Genomic DNA, 17136 nt, shown 5'->3' with positions numbered 1-17136 from the left:
AAGATAAAAATTGAGTTGGGTTAGAGGAATAAAGTAAAATTTGCTATTTTTTTTAAGCATGGGCATAGTAAAAGACATATGGCAATGTATATCAGCCCCAGAAAGCAAAGCACACAATTCAGTAGTGACAGCTACATTCAAGTAAGAAATCACACAATGTGCATACTAATTCTAACTATGAAATCTAAACCCTTAACTTCAAAAATACCTAGGGAAAAGTGAATCTCTAGGTTATAAAATGTTGAACTGTGAATTTTGTATCACAGAAGGAATCCACAATTTCCCAAGGACATTTCAAGCCAATAGGGTTGGAAAATAGAATGAAATTAACTGAAAAGTATTAGATGAAGGGAAGGAAAAAGGTCCAAATATACAGAATGGAAGACTTGGGGTTCAAGTCTTACACTGAAAAGGTCTTTTTACCACCAAAAATATTCCTGCTCAATGACTGATCCAAAGGTATATATCAAATCTTTTATTTTTATTTTAAGAGGCTTTTGAGCTGTTGATAGTTTATTTTGATATAGCTATGACTAGTATATATGCTCTAATCATTCTTCTTGTCTTTTTAAAACAAAGTACATATTAAAGTGCAATGCAAGTGCAAAATTTTTGTCTATTTTTAAATTAATCCTTAAATTAGAAGCTTTTAATGACATTTAAATTTTTTATTAATTAGTAGCTATATACATTGGGAAGAGTTTATTTTACTGAGAAACCAATCTCTCTCTAAAGTATGGTGGAAAAGCTCTACCTGTTCCTAAAATTATTTTTCTCTTGTTCTGACAGTTTTCTCAGTTTTGTATTTACAAAGAAGCACACATTTAGATCTTGAAATAACTCCTGGAGGTTAAACAAACTAACTTCAAAAATAATTTGAGGGGCTAGGAAGGTGGCTCAGTGGTAGAGTGCATGCCTTGCATGCATGAGGCCCTGGGTTTGATTACTCAGCACCACATAAGCAGAAAAAGCTGGAAGTGGTGCTGTGGCTCACGTGGTAGAGTGCTAGCCTTGAGCTGAAGAACTGAGGGGCAGTGCCCAGGCCCAGAGTTCAGGCCCTACAACCAACAAAAAATATATATATTTTTTGAACAATAGTTTTAAATCTGCTTATAAAATCACATTTGATCTATTAGATATGACCACTGTGTTACATATAATCCCATGGAGTTACAGTGGAGGTAGAATCCTTTCAGGTATAATAGATTTTGTAATAATTTATTAAGAACAAAATTTTTACTTAATATATTCTGAATGCCACTTATGACATTAAGTTTATAAGTATTGTTTGTAACTAATTAAATTTAGGCCCAGATTCTGTGTTTTGTTACTGGTGGCGGTTTGGTTTGATTTGGTTTGATTTCAGTTTTGGTTCAATTTTTTTTATTTGTTAGGTTCAATTTTTTTGCCCAGGCTGACTTAGTCTCCAGAGAACTGGAATTACATGTATATGTCACGATACCTCCTTTCTAGGGAACTTCTTAATTATATCTACAGCATGGCACCATCAACTCAATAAATACTAATCTTGTCATTTACATTCAGTAACTTTCACATTCTTAACAAGCATTTTGGAGAGGGAGTATGGGAAAGGAATTATCCAGGTTGTATATTATTACTGATATGACATGTAACATTGAGGACTTTTCCTACAGGACAGTTGGATCAGGGGAACTTGGGGATCTGTTTTCTGAATGAGTGAGAAAGATTTCAGTTATTGAGTTGTGGAGCTAACACTAGAGAACAAAATTTTAAAAGTATAGTCTGCTATAGACATTTCTAGCGTAATAGGTATTCCAAATATCTGTTAATAAACAAATTTATGAACTCAGAACCTGACTACACTTCAGGTTTAGTCAGAAAGGTTAGCTTGATTCAAATCCAAGGAAACTTAGCATCTATAATAACAAAAATCTTATTATTTCTTTACTGCATGAAAAATAAGAATTTTTTTGGGGGGTCCGGTTGTGGGCCTGAACTCTGGGCCTGGGCACTGTCCCTCAGCTCTTCAGCTCGAGGCTAGCACTCTACCACTTGAGCCACAGCACCACTTCCGGCTTTTTTCTTTTTGCTTATGTGGTGCTGAGGAATCGAACCCAAGGCCTCAGGCATGCAAGGCAAGCGCTTTACCACGGAGCCACCTTCTAGCCCCCAAAATAAGGAATTTTGAACAAATAATTTTGAAAACTATTGATTAGCCCAACCAAAGTTAAAAGTTAAAATAGACATGCTTTTTGATATATCTGTAATAAGGTCCCCATATTGACAGAGCTGTTTTAGCATAATGCAAAAATTAAGTCCTCTCTCTCTCTCTTTCTCTCTCTCTCTCTCTCTCTCTCTCTCTCATCTACTTAGTTATATGAAAACAAGCAAGTGGTTAGGCTTCTTCAACATTTTTTAGACCTAAAGATTTAAAGATAATAATACCTGCTTTCCTCACAGTAGTGATGGAAGATCAAATAAGCTAACTTGTGAAAGGATTCTGTAAATTACAAAGTACAATATAAAAGCAAGGTATCTATTATTGGCAAGGAGGTGGATAAACTAGGTCAGTTTAGGTCATGGGTTATGATGCTTCAAAGCAAGATGCCCATGAAGTCTTAGGTCAAGCACAAAAAGAAATAGCTTTAAAAGTAATTTGGGCCTTACATTTAATAGTAGGATGATTGAGTTGTGCAATATTAGTAGATCTGGTCTAGTAAGCTATGATTAGCTGGATCAATAAAATAAAACATATTGGGAGGCTAATTTGCATCTTTCTGCCAGAAAGCATCAACAATTTTACTGTCAACTGAGAGTTTTATATAAAACTGATTTTTACCACTAGGAATCTAGTGGTAAAAGAATAAAGAATAGTTGTTCTAACTAGAGATACTTGGTAACCTCAAACTAACACTTATGAATGGGCAAAAGGAAATCTCTCAGTACATAGTCCTTATTTTCTCATAATTGAAAAACAATGAGAGGCTGGGGTATGGCTCAGTGGGAGAGCACTTGCCTAACATGCTTAAAGCTCTGAGTTCATCCCCAGCACTGTGGATGTTATAAAGAAATATTGACAGCTTCATAACAGCCAACATACTTCTTTAGATTGTGCTGTGAAATCATTGGAAGATCAACAATAAATCTGATTTCAGACTTGAAGTTGGAGGGCTTTCTTCTTCAGTCTATATTTTATCAATAATCCCAATAATGATTTCATCTTGGTAACTTAGCCTGGAGTTTAAGTAACTGCACTGGCCCTTGTTTTAGTCAGCAAAGAAACCATTTGGTAGCATACTGCTATTCTCTCCTTGCTGGTTCAGAAAGTTTTTGATTCTGTGTCAGATATCTTTCCTGAAGGAAGAAAAGAGATCATCCATAATACTCCTACTAAACTCTTTTCTCTTTTTTTGATGTGTGTGTGTGTGTGTGTGTGTGTGTGTGTTTATGATATTTGATCTCAGGGCCTTGCACTTGGCAGGAGCTCTACTGTTTAAGCCACATCGCTATCAAAGTTTTCAATGCACCAGGACAAGCTTTAAATAAAAGTAGGGTAATTGATAATTTTTTCTTAAAGAATCTCTTGTGATTTTTGTAATCACATAGCTTTTAAGTTCTTCAAGTATTTGGTCTTATTTTCTGTCACTAGCTTATGAACAAAATAAAACCCTGAAAGTCACTGAGTATAACTTCTATTATAACTCTACTTGTAGTTAGGATTTGAAATACACCAGTGATGAAAAAGTGGTTAATTTTTCCAGTGTTTAAGTATTTTATTAGCCTTTTTTTATCAAATCTAGACATAAACCTGGACATGGTGACACACTTCTGTAGTCTCTGAAGAGGCTGAGGCCGAAGGATTGTCTGAGCCCAACAATTTGAGGCCAGTCTGGACAACACAGCACAACACAGTGAGCTCCTATCTAAAAAAATACCCTAAACTATAGGTATAATTTATATACAACAAAATTTCTTTATGTATTCAATTTGAGGAGTTTGACAACTGTACTTATGTTTATAAAACAATTACACAGACTATGACCTTTCTATTACTCTAGAACATTAGTTGGTAATATTTTCTAGTCTCTCACAATCCTTGCCAGAGATTATCATTATTATTTGTATTAGATTCATAATAGATTTTCCTATTCAAATAGAATCATAAAATATGTATTCTATTACATAAGGCTGACTTTTCTATATATTCTGTAAATGATTTACCCACAATTCACTTACATTGTTGTAGTCATTCTATTTCATTGTTTATAAAAGTTTATATAAAAATGTGTTCTCTGGGGCTGGGAAGGTGGCTCAGTGGTAGAGTGCTTGCCTTGCATGCATGAGGCCCTGGGTTTGATTACTCAGCACCACAGAAGCAGAAAAAGCCAGAAGTGGCTCTGTGGCTCAAGTGGTAGAGCGCTAGCCTTGAGCTGAAGAGCTGTGGGACAACACCCAGGACCAGAGTTCAGGCCCCACAACCCCCCACCCCCAAAAAAGTATTGTCTTATTGATGGAGAAAATATTAAGTACTCCTACAAATTAATTAATAATAAAAATTACTAATAAAAAGACACATGGACAAATTATTACTGTGAATAAAGTTATGAAATTTGTGTTTTTAGCATGCATTTGTATTTTTCCTTAGGTCACAAGGTGCATACCTTTATACATTCTACAAAGTCATAACATTGTCTGCTTCCATCAGGAACACATAGGATTCTACTTATCTGTGCCTTTGTCAACATTTGGTGTTGTCGAATTTGTGATCTTCATTATTTTAGTGTGAAGTGGTATTACACTGGAGTTTTAATTTTCATTTACCTGATACCTATTGATATTGAGGATGTTTTGGTATATTCATGAAGCAACTCTATTTCCTCTTGGGAGAACATAAAGTTACTTTTAGTTTATGAGATACCTTTTTTGTTTTTTTTTTGTCGGTTGTGGGGGCTGAACTCTGGGCCTGGGTGCTGTTCCTCAGCTCTTCAGCTCAAGGCTAGCGCCCTACCACTTGAGCTACAGCGCCACGGGCTTTTTTCTACCTATGGTGGTACTGAGAAATTGAACCCAGGGCCTCATGCATGCGAGGCAAGCACTCTAGCACTGAGCCAACTTCCCAGTCCATGAGATATCTAATGATTTTTTTGTAGTTACTTTTGTATTTTTTGTCTTCATGACCTTTATCATATATACACTTCGGTAATAAATTTCCTGCATGTGGTTTGCCCTTTCATTTTCTCACTAGTATCTTTTTTTTTTTTTTGGTTGGTCGTGGGGCTTGAACTCTGGGCCTGAGTGCTGTCCCTAGCTCTTCAGCTCAAGACTAGCACTCTACCACTTGAGCTACAGCGCCACTGCCAGTTTTCTAGTGGTTTATTGGAGATAAGAGTTTCTTGGACTTTCCTGCCCGGGCTGGCTTTGAACCACCATCCTCAGATCTCAGCCTCCTGAGTAGCTAGGATTACAGGTATGAGCCACCGGCACCCGGCCTAACTAGTATCTTTAAATGAGCATAACTTTTAAAAAATGTGATGAAGTACAAACTCTCACAGAAATGAACTAGATATTTCTCTAGTCTCCATTTCTAGTCACACAGTATATTAGTTAATTGTATTGTTTGGATACTATCCAGGTTGGTAAATTAAAAAGGAAAGGCACAGATAGCTGCTTATTCTTTGTTGTTGGTGGTGGTGGTTGTGGGGCTTGAACTCTGAGCCTGGGCACTGTCCCTCAGCTCTTCAGCTCAAGGCAAGTGTTCTACCACTTGAGCCACAGTGCTACTTCCAGTTTTCTAGTGGTTTATTGGAGGTAAGAGTCTCATGGGCTTTCCTTCCCGGGTTGCCTTCAAACCACAATCCTTAGATTTCAGCCTCCTGAGTAGCTAGGATTATAGGTGTGAGCCACCAGGCCTGGCTACTTATTCATTTTTAAAATCCTTCTGGACTAGATAAATTTAGTTGCCATTATCTGACCCAAGTCATCTGTCACTAAATGTACTATTATCCACTGTGCCTTTGTCCTACTTGTCTAGCTTTATAAGCAACAGAGCCTTTATATTGGTAGAGGTAGGATGCCATAAGGCCTTTCATGACTATATATTCTTCAATTAATGGTCAGGAGTTTCTATATATTAAAAATAAAAAAAAGGAAACTATACCACCTGCAGTGTTACTGACTCAGAAAAGCCCCTTCTCAAAAAGACCCAGATAGGATTTGTAAAAGTAGGGGAGGGGGGGAAGGTTTGCTACCACACAGCTTTAACAGATAAAAGCTCAGTCAAAATACCTTATCCAAACTGATTTGCAACTGTCCTTGATAACCTGTAACCCATTGGGGCTCTAAAAACAAAGCCAGGTAGACACTCAATATTTGTTGAATGAATGAAATAGACCTATAGATCCATGAGAAAATAAAGAAATGGTGGGAGAAAAAGGAAAAAAAAAAAAACCAATCCAGTGTGACATGGCGTTCCTTACTGTTCCCTGCAAGCTTGCATGGCCAGGGCCCAGGTGCTCTTCTGTTCTGTGATCAAGGTATGGCAGTAGCCTGAGTGCAGGTGCCATCCAGCTGGGCAGGATTTGTCTTCCACCTCCTGGAAAAAAGAGTTCTGCATCTTGAGAAATGCAGTGGCTTTATACAGCAAATACAATCACAGTCAGACATGTTCCAATGTTAAACCTTTGATAAGTGGTAAACAAAATAAGTCAACATCTTTTGTAAATGGAATAGATAAAATAATATTTTGTGATTTTGAAAACACTTTGGATTATGTTTTGCTCTTGGCATTCTGGGTGAGAGAAGGATAAACAGACAGTGTAAATTGACAGCCACCCACCAGATCACTGCACTCTATCAGCTCAGCGGTGCTCAGCTGCTTAGCCTGGGTCCCTACCTTGGTTTGGGGACTCCAGATTTTCCAGGCAATTCCATTGCATTGATACAGTTTTTGGTTACTTTCTTCAAAATGGAGGAGTCCCTTTATCTCCACCGTGCAATTCTTTGGGAATGATGGCAACTGGTTCTACAGGGAGAAAAGGCAATTTAAAATCGATTTAATGTAAGTTGATAACATAACTTATCTCTTCTGAGTCTACACTTGTTGGAAAACATCTGGGTTGAGTAATCTACTCCCAAGCTTGGAGGCTATTTTGTGAATTAAGAGTGTTTATGGCCCAGCCAACAGATTGTTCCGAGGTAAATAGGAAAGACAAAAGATTGGCCTACCTGTCTGGGAAAGTGTGAGGCACTTGTGGATTCTGTCTCTGCCAGAGGCAGCTCTGCTGCTTTGACTGTCCTGTGTGGCTGACTCAGGATGGATACGGTAGCCTTCCTTTTGTGAGTGGGAAAACTGTCATCTTCCAGTCTCAAAGAAACCACCCCATGGTACTTGAGGAAGCCAACAAACACAACAATAAGGGGAGGGAGAAACAAACATCAATGTACGCTTTTAAAATTGTATCAATACAAAAAGATGAAAGGGGGGCTGGGAAGGTGGCTCAGTGGTAGAGCGCTTGCCTTGCATGCCTGAGGCCCTGGGTTCGATTCCTCAGCACCACATAAGCAAAAAGAAAAAGCCGGAAGTGGCGCTGTGGCTCAAGTGGTAGAGCGCTAGCCTTGAGCTGAAGAGCTGACAGACAGCGCCCAGAGTTCAGGCTCCATGACCGGATGAAAAAGATGAAAGGGCTTTTTCTGACCCCCAAATTCTCACATTTCAAAAGAAAATTTTCAGGTACGTAATTTCAAAAGATATAATAGACTTGCTAAGTATTTTTTAACCATAAGTATAAGAAATTTAGCAATTCTCTGACGCATGCTTACATTATAGATGATGTCTGTTCCATTTTTATAAACAGAGGATGGTAAAACCTAAAATCAAGAGAGACAACATATGAGATCTATGGGCTGAATAATAACTAGCAATAGAATAAAATACTTCCAGTAAGATCTTATTCATATTTGAAAATTAGCAAAAACATTTATTTTTTGTCAGTTGCGGGGCTTGAACTTTGGGCCTGGGTGCCATCCCTCAGCTCTTCAGCTCAAGGCTAGCGCTCTACCTCTACCGCTTGAGCCACAGTGCCTCTTCCGGTTTTCTGAGTGGTTTAGGGCTGGCTTTGAACCACAATCCTCAGATCTCAGCCTCCTGAGTAGCTAGGATTAAAGGTGTGAGCCACCAGTGCTTAGCTTCAAAAACATTTCTTGAGATATTTCATGCCCAAATCATTGGAATTTTTTAAAACACAAGTTATGATTGTAGTGTGTATTTGGGGATATGAAATCCCAATTAAAGGGAAAAGATACCTTTGTAATTATTTGTTGTTGTTATTTAGCACATCTATAGTACACAAAGGCTCAAGAACACACTCACATATATACTTGAAAAGTGCCTGTTAGAATGCCGTACTTAGTAAGTCAAAGTGTTGGCTCCCACACTCCAGTGGGGCACTTAATTTCTTGCTGTTCTAGGGTCACTGATTATTCCTTATCTGTCTGGATCACAAAAGAACCAAAATAGAAATCATATGGATGAATCAATATATCTATCACCTCCTTTAGAATAATTAATGTAGCAGGGCAGCATTGTGATCTTTGAATACAAAAGCCATTGCATGATCCTGCAATGAAGCATGAGAATCCACCATTCCTTTGGTGTCTTGGAGTCCTTATTAATATGCATTCACACTCCCATTCCCCAAAGGTTCCCATCACCCTTACTGCCTTGCCGTTCCCATGGGTCCTGAGCTTCCTTTGAGAAAGAACTGCAGCATCAAAGCTCCGCAGGGTGCTCCCCTTGGTGACCACTAGCTGCTGAGAAGATGAAGGGTATCTTCTTTCCAGATGAGGGAAACCACCAGAAATGGATGAGGAGGAGCCAGAGGGCAACAAGGGCCAAACACCCTTTTCCCATGCCTTGTGCTGGCTGTGGTTGGAGGAATAGGAAGTCAGGCACTGTCCTGGAGGCAAGCAAGGAGGCAGACAGTCAGTACATTTCACACTAACAAGTCGGGAATCACAGGGACTCTGTCCTGGAGAAGCTTGTCATAAAACTTAGATGAATGAACTTCCCACCAGATGTTGCCTTTGTGCCATTTGCCAGAAACTCCTTTAACTCTTCATGGGTTTTCTTCCAGAAGACTGATGCCATTCCTGACATTCAAAGGGTGATGGATTATAAAGTCATGAAATTGATTTCACAAACCATACATGCAAATCATTGTCATGATTTTATAATCATGCATGCACTTGGACAACAGCCTCGCATCCCTTCCTACTCCAATCCTGTTGGGACTACTAGATTCATCCACTGACTGACCACAAGTGCTTCGCCAGCATTCCCTTTCTCCTGATCTTCTCTAGGTAGAAACTGGAATCATTTAAAGATGTCATAGAATCAAGTAACAGTTATAAAAATTTGCAGTCAACTGTTGCAGAACAAAAATACAATAAATCTTAACAGAGCTGCTTCAACTGGAAACGTTACCAATTTCTGGGAAAGCATAAATAAAAAAGACAAAAACCTAACGTGAGAACCTTTGTCTGGGTCTTTTCTTTCTTTTTTTCTTTCTTTTTTTTGTAATGTTGTGGATCCAACTTAGGGCCTTACACTGGCAAGCCAAATAGGCAAGGGCTCTACTGTTGAGCTATATCTCTAGCACCTGATATTTTACATTTCATATAGAGTTCATATTTCATATAGTTTGCATCCTTAATGTAACCAGAAAATTCGACTGCACTGGAATATAAATAAATGTGATGAGGAAAAAGGCAGAGAGGAAAGATGTAAACTTATAAAAAGAGATTATAAGAAACACAGAATGGTTTCCATTTTTATTATAGGGTGAGAAAGAAAAGAGACAATAGAGTCCAAGTAAAGAAAAATATGGATCACAGGGGACAACCAGCATAAACACAAGGACACAAGATGGACACTGCACTGGACATATCAAGGGCTAACTAAACAAGGAACTAGATGGAAATTGGCAGAGAATAAAAATCAGAGCATCAGAAGACTTTAGTTCTTATCCAACAACTTTTCACAGGTTGTTCTTTAGCATATACTACCCCGGGATCTGTTTGGCTCTGCAACCAACATCATTCATTAATATTCTCCAGCTGCTCCTAAATCCCTGTGGGCAAGCTGCATCTTCACATCTATATCTATATCTATATTTTTTTTCTTTCAATTCCTTCTCTTAGAATTTTCCTGGTCACACTACAGTGGGAGCTCAGTTTTAGGCATTGAGAGCTTTCTTTAACAGAGGAAGATAATTACAGCCCTGCAAACTCTGGGGAAAATAATTGTCCATAGATTCTCACCAACATTGTTTCCCCCTTGGTGAGAACAACAAACGGTTAGGAGAAAAACAACTACGGCACTGACTTGTTGCTTTTCTCCAGCGATAGTTCCTAGCAGGAGGAAAAACCACATGAAGCAGAAAGTAGAATAAAGGGCCTACATCATGGTGGAGGTTGCTTTCTTGACAAGAAATTAAGCATTTTGATTTGAAGGTGTTATCAAGCATGTTAGCTGTTGAAAGCCAGCAGCCATGGCGCCAGGACTGCTCCTGATTTCAAGATGAGGATCAAAAGAATACCTCCTTTTGAGTCCAAAATTTTCACTGCAGCTTTTGTCTTCGTGCCAAGAACTGCATTCACAGGGGAGTTCAGAATTACTTCAAAGACCTCATCATCTTCCTCTAATCCGTCATAGGTAATTGCTATATTCCACATCTTAGTTGACATTCCTACAAGAAGTAAACATTTTAATTACTCTTTAATTGCTATTTCAATCACCTAGGTGTCAGAGAAATATATTAATTAACATGTCTACAGCTAGACTGCAGTAGCCTGAGTGAGCTATTGTACTGCCACCAACTCACTGAAGCCCCGCTGTTCTCCCCAATAATATGAAAAGACCACATTGGTTCCTGGACAATGATGATTCCATTTCAATGCAAACACTGTAACCAAAAAAAAAAAAAAGCAAGCTGCTTTATACAAGGGATGAAAACCAATGCTTACCAGATGAGATCCGAAATGTAATTTTTTTTTGCCTCAACCTGCCCCTTCTTGTGTTAAGAATAAACAGCTACTACAACCTGAAAATCTGAAGACTTAAAAATTCTTAAATGGTTCCTGCAGACAAACGTGATTATTGGATGGCACTTGATGCTATTTAGGGAACTCTTGAAATGATTGATTTCTAAAGACAGCTGTCTGCATCATTGCCCTGCTTCCTGAGATCCTTCTAGGCTTCAATGTTTTTTCTGATCATATACCACTCTGCAGTTAGACATCCTTCTAGAGAGAATTTATGGACTGGGGGCCAGGGGTTGCTTCTAGAAATGGCCTTGCCCATCTCCCCTGAGACAGTATTGCCTACTTTCTGTCTGCCTCTATTCATGGAGTTATAATGAAGTTTGGCTCAGAGTAACTTTCTGAACATGACACAAGGTAGTTCTGATTTTAAACAACCAATTTCCAGCCATACTGTCGCCACCAGGATTGGAGGCAAAGCAACCTCAGAAACACAAAACTGGAAGCAACTTCTGAAATGGTCTAAGCCAGTTTCCACGATGTACATTTCAGGCCATCTTCTTGAGTTTATTTAGCAGAGAAAGTGGAGGCAGGAAGTAGAGGATGTTGTTTAGTGGTGAAAGAAGGCTCAAGTTTAAGAGGGGGAAAGAGATGTTAAATTTACAGCTTAACTTTGTAGGGATAAGTTTGTAAAGCTTTCCTGCCATTTACTTATTGGCGATTTAAGTGCTTTTACGCTCATAAATCTGCCTCTATAAACTTTTTTTCCCCTTCCCTTCTGAAAATACGACTCTTACTTGCTGATTACCTTCTGCAGATTTATACCTCTCAAATGTGCCGTCTACACAAGCGCTGCCTTCTTGAAGGCGAGTATTAGAAGTATAACAGAAGCCATACTCTGACCTAAAGGAGTTTACAAGTTCTCAGAGGAGATAGAGATATCCTATGTGTATCTTCCTATCATTTCTCATAATTACCTAGTACAGTGTAAATTTTGTCTTACTATAGGAACTAATGACAAGAAGCTTTGAAGCCTAGACATGTTTAATACAGAAACAGCATTTTGTTTCTTTTTCAATTATTTTCATCTGTGCTTTGTTGAATCGGTGGACACAGAACCCCTGGATACAGAGGAACAACTGTACCAAAAATACTCACTTACCATTCAAAGCTATGTGTCAATAGCTGCCAAAGACAGAGATAGATGACATACAGTATATGTATGTGGGATCCAGAGTTTCAGAAGGAGGAAGTAAAAAGACATGACAAACAAATGAAGGAACTTAGAAAGGTAGGGCTTAGATAGAAAAGTGTGAGTACATTAGCTGGTTGAAGTTGAAAGGTCACATCTATAGACAAAAGGCAATATAGCTGCAGAGATATTCTGTAGCTAGACTACAGAGATCTTTGGGTACTAGTCACCATAGTCAGATTTAAACCATGGGTGAGGGAAGGCTTTCAAACTGGAAGTGATGTTCTGAAAGCAGATGCTTCCACAAAATGAACTGTGCATAGGTCTGAGCATCCAGGCAGAGAGGCAGAGATGCCAGACATTGAGAGACGTTAGAGGCAGCAGTTGCTATAAAACTGGTTTGAAAAGATAAAAGGTTGCCAGTGAAGAAAGTATATAAATACTAAAACTGTCAATATTCACAGAGCTGTTTTGATCCTTAAACGCCATGAAGTTAAGCATTATTTAAATGAAAATCCAATAGACTCAAATATATTTTCAAGCCTCAACCATTGCCTCTTATTTTAAGAATCATTTTATAAAATATAGTATCTTCTGTCTTCAGGGGCAGGGGTGGGGAAAGGAGAGAGAGACCGCCCTAGATCTTTGCGATGGGCCTTATGGAGGAAAACCAGATGGTTAGGCCAAATCTATGCTGTGTTTCACTGATGTGTTTCAGATTTGTTTGTCGGCATTTCAACTTTGTTCCTATACCTACTAGATGTGTGCATAACCCTCTTTCTAGGTTAATGAGATTGAAAGTCAGAACTTCACTGCTGTTGTTTTTCCCCCTTTTCCTCTTTCACTTTCAAGGTGCAAAGTATTTGTTAAGTCCCTGGGATATACCTGCATTTTTCCGGAGGCTTCAATTTGCCCCTCTCCCTGTTTCTACAAAGTCAGAGAGATACTGTGTTGACCTACAGACTATGTTTACACACACTGTAGGTGAATTCCTTACATATTTTCCCTGCAAAGCAGATTTCTCTATTGAAAAGTATTTTTCAGTATTGTTTAACTAAATGTCACATTAGAGATCTGTTCCTTTGGAATACATTTGACTCTTAGGAATGATAAAGTTTCAATTAAGATTACAGAAAACCTTTCAAGAACATATATTTTTAAAAAGGAATGCAATCATTTAGGAATATTTCCACATCCACTAGTCACCATTAGTTACCACAGCTCAATGAAGAGAAGTTAGAATCTGTGGTTCTGTTTGGTACAGTTATAAGGCAGACCTTCCTATAGATCCAAAGTTCTCCAACCTCCCATCATCCTATTAGGTCACTCAATCTCTGTTTCTTCAGGATTGTAAAAGCTGCTGTTTTTAGAGAAATAAAAAGATTGCAGTGTGCAAAAGGGATGTGTCTTGAAGACAATCAGACCCTAAAGAGACAAGGACTGAAAATAAGGAAGAACATAAGCACTCACTGTACCTGAGGATGTGGGAAAGTTTAAAATTCCCTAAATAAAATTTCCCATTATGAAGCTGTTTGATTTTTAAAAATTCCAAATCAACAAAAAACCAAGCATATGAGTGATTGTTTTATTATTTACAAGGTAAGTTTCTATTGTTTTCTAAATTCCTAAATTATCTCTAAAATCATGATGGTTTCAACTCCCCAGAAGTCATTAGTATCTACTCAAAACAGCAAATAAATTCATGTAGACAGACGAGCATTTATCTTATCCAGTGGAATTCTAAGAGGTAGATCTCAGAGTCTCCCCTTAGTGCAATAGCTGCAAGTTCCTAACAGTCCAGAGCACCTGGTGAGCTTCTCAAAACAAAATCACCCCTGATCTTGTACAAACAAACATCAATCATTAGAAGGACACAAAAAAGAGACTTCCAACAGTGGAGAGTTTTCACGTGAAGTTACAAAATGGCAAAGCGTCAGTGTATCAGATCTTTTCATGGTAGCATGGACCAGAAGAACCTACAGAAGCCTTGGTGATATCAAACATGCAATAGGAATAACTCTTTCAACAAAGTGTAGTCAGCTAGAGATATCAACCGACCCAGGTTAGAATGTTCACACACACAAAAATCCAGTAACAATACTGGAGATATCAACAATATTGACATATCAAATTGAAAGTTCATTGTTATATGTTGAGTTGTAGCCCTCAAGAATTTCTAAGTGATCCTAGGTCCTCAGACATGACCTCATTTGGAACCAAGATATTGCAGATGTAATGAATTAATATAAGGTCATCCTAAGAATAGAGTTGTCTCCTTAATCCATTATCACTTGTTGTTATACAAAAGGAAAATTTTTCCACAGATACAAATACAAAAAGCATACACATGAAGATGAAGGTAGACTGGGGATACCTGGCAAAAGCTAAGAATCAGCAATGATTGTCTCAATCCATTGATACATTGCAGTGGGCTAGCATACATGCTCCTTTACATAAAGCCCCAGAAGGAATAAATGCTGTGACATCTTCACCTTGCAGGACTTGCAGCCTCTAGAACTGTGCAGTGATAAATGCCTGTTTTAAGCCACTCAGTTTGTGACATGTTATTATAGCAGTTCTGGGAAATTAATAGAATCATCCAGTGTCATTACTCCTTGTGAACCACAGTTTTGTATTAACATTTTCTATTTTGGAGTGGTGATGTTATTTAGGCCCTTTCTTTTGCCTTTGCCCAAAACTGTATGCATTAAGTGGTGAACAAAATTTTCTGAGCACAGAATGTCTCTGTAGGAAAGCACGAAGTTAGACGTTTTGTTGACTTCCCCAGGACTTATCCACTGCTCTTAAACAGATGGATGACCCAGCTTTTTTTCCAGCCCACAGGGGAGAAGGGGGGGCGGGGTAGAGAGCCCATACTGTATAGAGGTAAGCTGCTTGCCCCATCATAGAAGGCAGGAAGAGAGGCTGGTGTTCAGTCAGGTTTGAGGCCCATGTCCCCAGAGGTTGTATCAGTGCTTTTGTGTCAAACCTGCAGTGTGGCATTCCCATCTCCTTCTGCCTGCTACCATATATACTGCCTTCCTTGGGATGCCTTCCACAATTTACCTTCAGTTAGAACAGTGGCTCACACATCTCAAGTCAAATGAACTACTATGAATATCTTCAGATCTGTGTCCCATATCTTTTTTCTTTTCAGTATTGGGATTTCTATGAAGGGCTTCAGGGTTGCTAGGTAATTGGTCTTCCTTTTGAGTCACACCTCCAGCCCCTATTTTTGCACTGGTTATTTTTGAGATAGGACTAGCTTAATTTTCAGGCCGACCTGGATTTTGATCTTCCTATTTGTGCTTCCCTGAGACTCTGGGATAACAGGTAGCACCCAGATTCCTAGCCAATGGTTCAGATGGAGTCTCAAAAGCTTTATTTTTGCCAGTGGTTGGCCTCAGACTGCGATCCCTCATCTCCATCTTCTAAGAAGCTAGGGTTTCAAGCTTGAGGCATCACTCCTGGCTACAATAGAACATTTTAAAAGAAAGCACCAGTTTTTGCACCCCTTTTTTTCACCTAATAAAACTTTTCCACACATTTAAAACAAAGTTCTACAATATTGGATAATTCTTTCTCTTGCTATCATATCATAGCAACCTGTCATAATGACTTAAAAAATCTCAGTAATCCAGGTGAGTATAACATTCTGCAAATTTTCATTAGAATTTGAGGTAACTAAGTTTTTATAATATTTTTTTAAATTACCTTATTTTTCCTGGATTATATTCAACATTTGCTTTGGTATTTTATATTTAGTATTTGTTACAATTTTCCTTCTTATTTTAAGTAAATTTAAAAAATGAAGAGTTGAGATTTTTCTGTACAACTGAAGATAGTTAAAAAATAAAAATGAAAATAAATAAAGAGGAAGAAGAACTTCAGGTGATATAGTTTCCTGAAGCTGTATAGTAGTTTGTCCCTTCCAGTCTCCAGACTTGTTTACAGAAACATAAAACAAACTGCAGTCACAAGACATACCTGGATCAAACTGAATGAGTTTGGATGGAGTCACTGTGAAATCTTTTCCAACTGTCGCTGACACTTGGTTGACCTTAAGTGGGGAGAGAAAAGGTCTCTTTTTTAATAAAAGTAAATATTTTATACCAGAGAAACATTCTCCCTCATACTAAACTCATGCTCATAAATCTGCTTTTAATATGAAGTAGCATTTAAAAATTGCAATACACCATTTTAGATCTGGGCTGGATTTTTCTTCAAGTCAACTTTTTGCTTTTCGTTTTGAAATGATTGGGTCACTGGAGAGAGCCATATAAAGTTTACAACTTAATTTTTCTCTTTGTTATGAGCACAACTTTTTAGTTTACTACCTTCCCTCTCCTCCAACTTGGTTTTTGAAACAGTGCCTTGAAGGAGAGGGAGGGAGGGAGAAAGAGAGAGAGAGAGAGAAAAAGAGAGAGAGAGAGGCGCCAGGAGAAGAGAAAACACACACTCCCTGCAAGCCGGATGATGATCTGTCAGCCAGCTTTGATATCGTGCAAGCTCCTCCAGGGTACTGACAGCCTTGAGACCAGATTAACGCGAACAAGTCTGGTCCGTTTTCCTGTCTGGATGAAACCATCACTCTTCATTGACATGAATGAAGGCTTTGTGGGACTGACAGATCTGCTGAACAGCTACATAAAGGCTATCCACACCCAGAACACACAGCTTTTTAGAGGCTCTCATCAAGTAAGTTGTAAAAAGGTAGAAAAAAATTGTTGTAGTCTAAAGAGACTACTGACTACTTCCTTGTTCCTAGGACTAAAAACCAAACAGGCAATTTCATGGTCCCCAAATCTCTCCCTTCAGAATGTGCCTAAATATGTGTTAAGAAATGTCCTTGGCAGGCAACAATGATATTCACTAGACACTACGTTGGAAATGAACTTCATAGCTTGGGGAGGGGGAAATGTGGG

The 17136-nt window shown here is 38.4% G+C and overlaps 1 protein-coding gene across 2 annotated transcripts in view; it reads right to left on the bottom strand.

Moving 5' to 3' along the window:
* Frem1 (FRAS1 related extracellular matrix 1) overlaps nt 1-17136 on the bottom strand; it is a 124428-nt gene that overhangs the window by 15409 nt on the left and 91883 nt on the right. The window contains exons 28-34 of one of the 2 annotated variants that reach the window (XM_042692961.1): nt 16199-16271; nt 10578-10727; nt 8698-8936; nt 7801-7848; nt 7207-7368; nt 6875-7003; nt 6459-6574 (exon numbers count right to left, since the gene is read on the bottom strand). In XM_042692961.1, the coding sequence (XP_042548895.1) occupies nt 6459-6574; nt 6875-7003; nt 7207-7368; nt 7801-7848; nt 8698-8936; nt 10578-10727; nt 16199-16271 (917 nt within the window). The remainder of the gene's footprint in view (nt 1-6458; nt 6575-6874; nt 7004-7206; nt 7369-7800; nt 7849-8697; nt 8937-10577; nt 10728-16198; nt 16272-17136) is intronic. The other variant, XM_042692963.1, reaches the window with a different exon arrangement.

The sequence above is a fragment of the Dipodomys spectabilis genome, unplaced genomic scaffold (assembly GCF_019054845.1).
Source record: "Dipodomys spectabilis isolate Male_0828 unplaced genomic scaffold, ASM1905484v1 ptg000158l, whole genome shotgun sequence".
Lineage (NCBI taxonomy): Eukaryota > Metazoa > Chordata > Mammalia > Rodentia > Heteromyidae > Dipodomys > Dipodomys spectabilis.
This window is presented reverse-complemented; position numbering and strand designations above follow the sequence as displayed.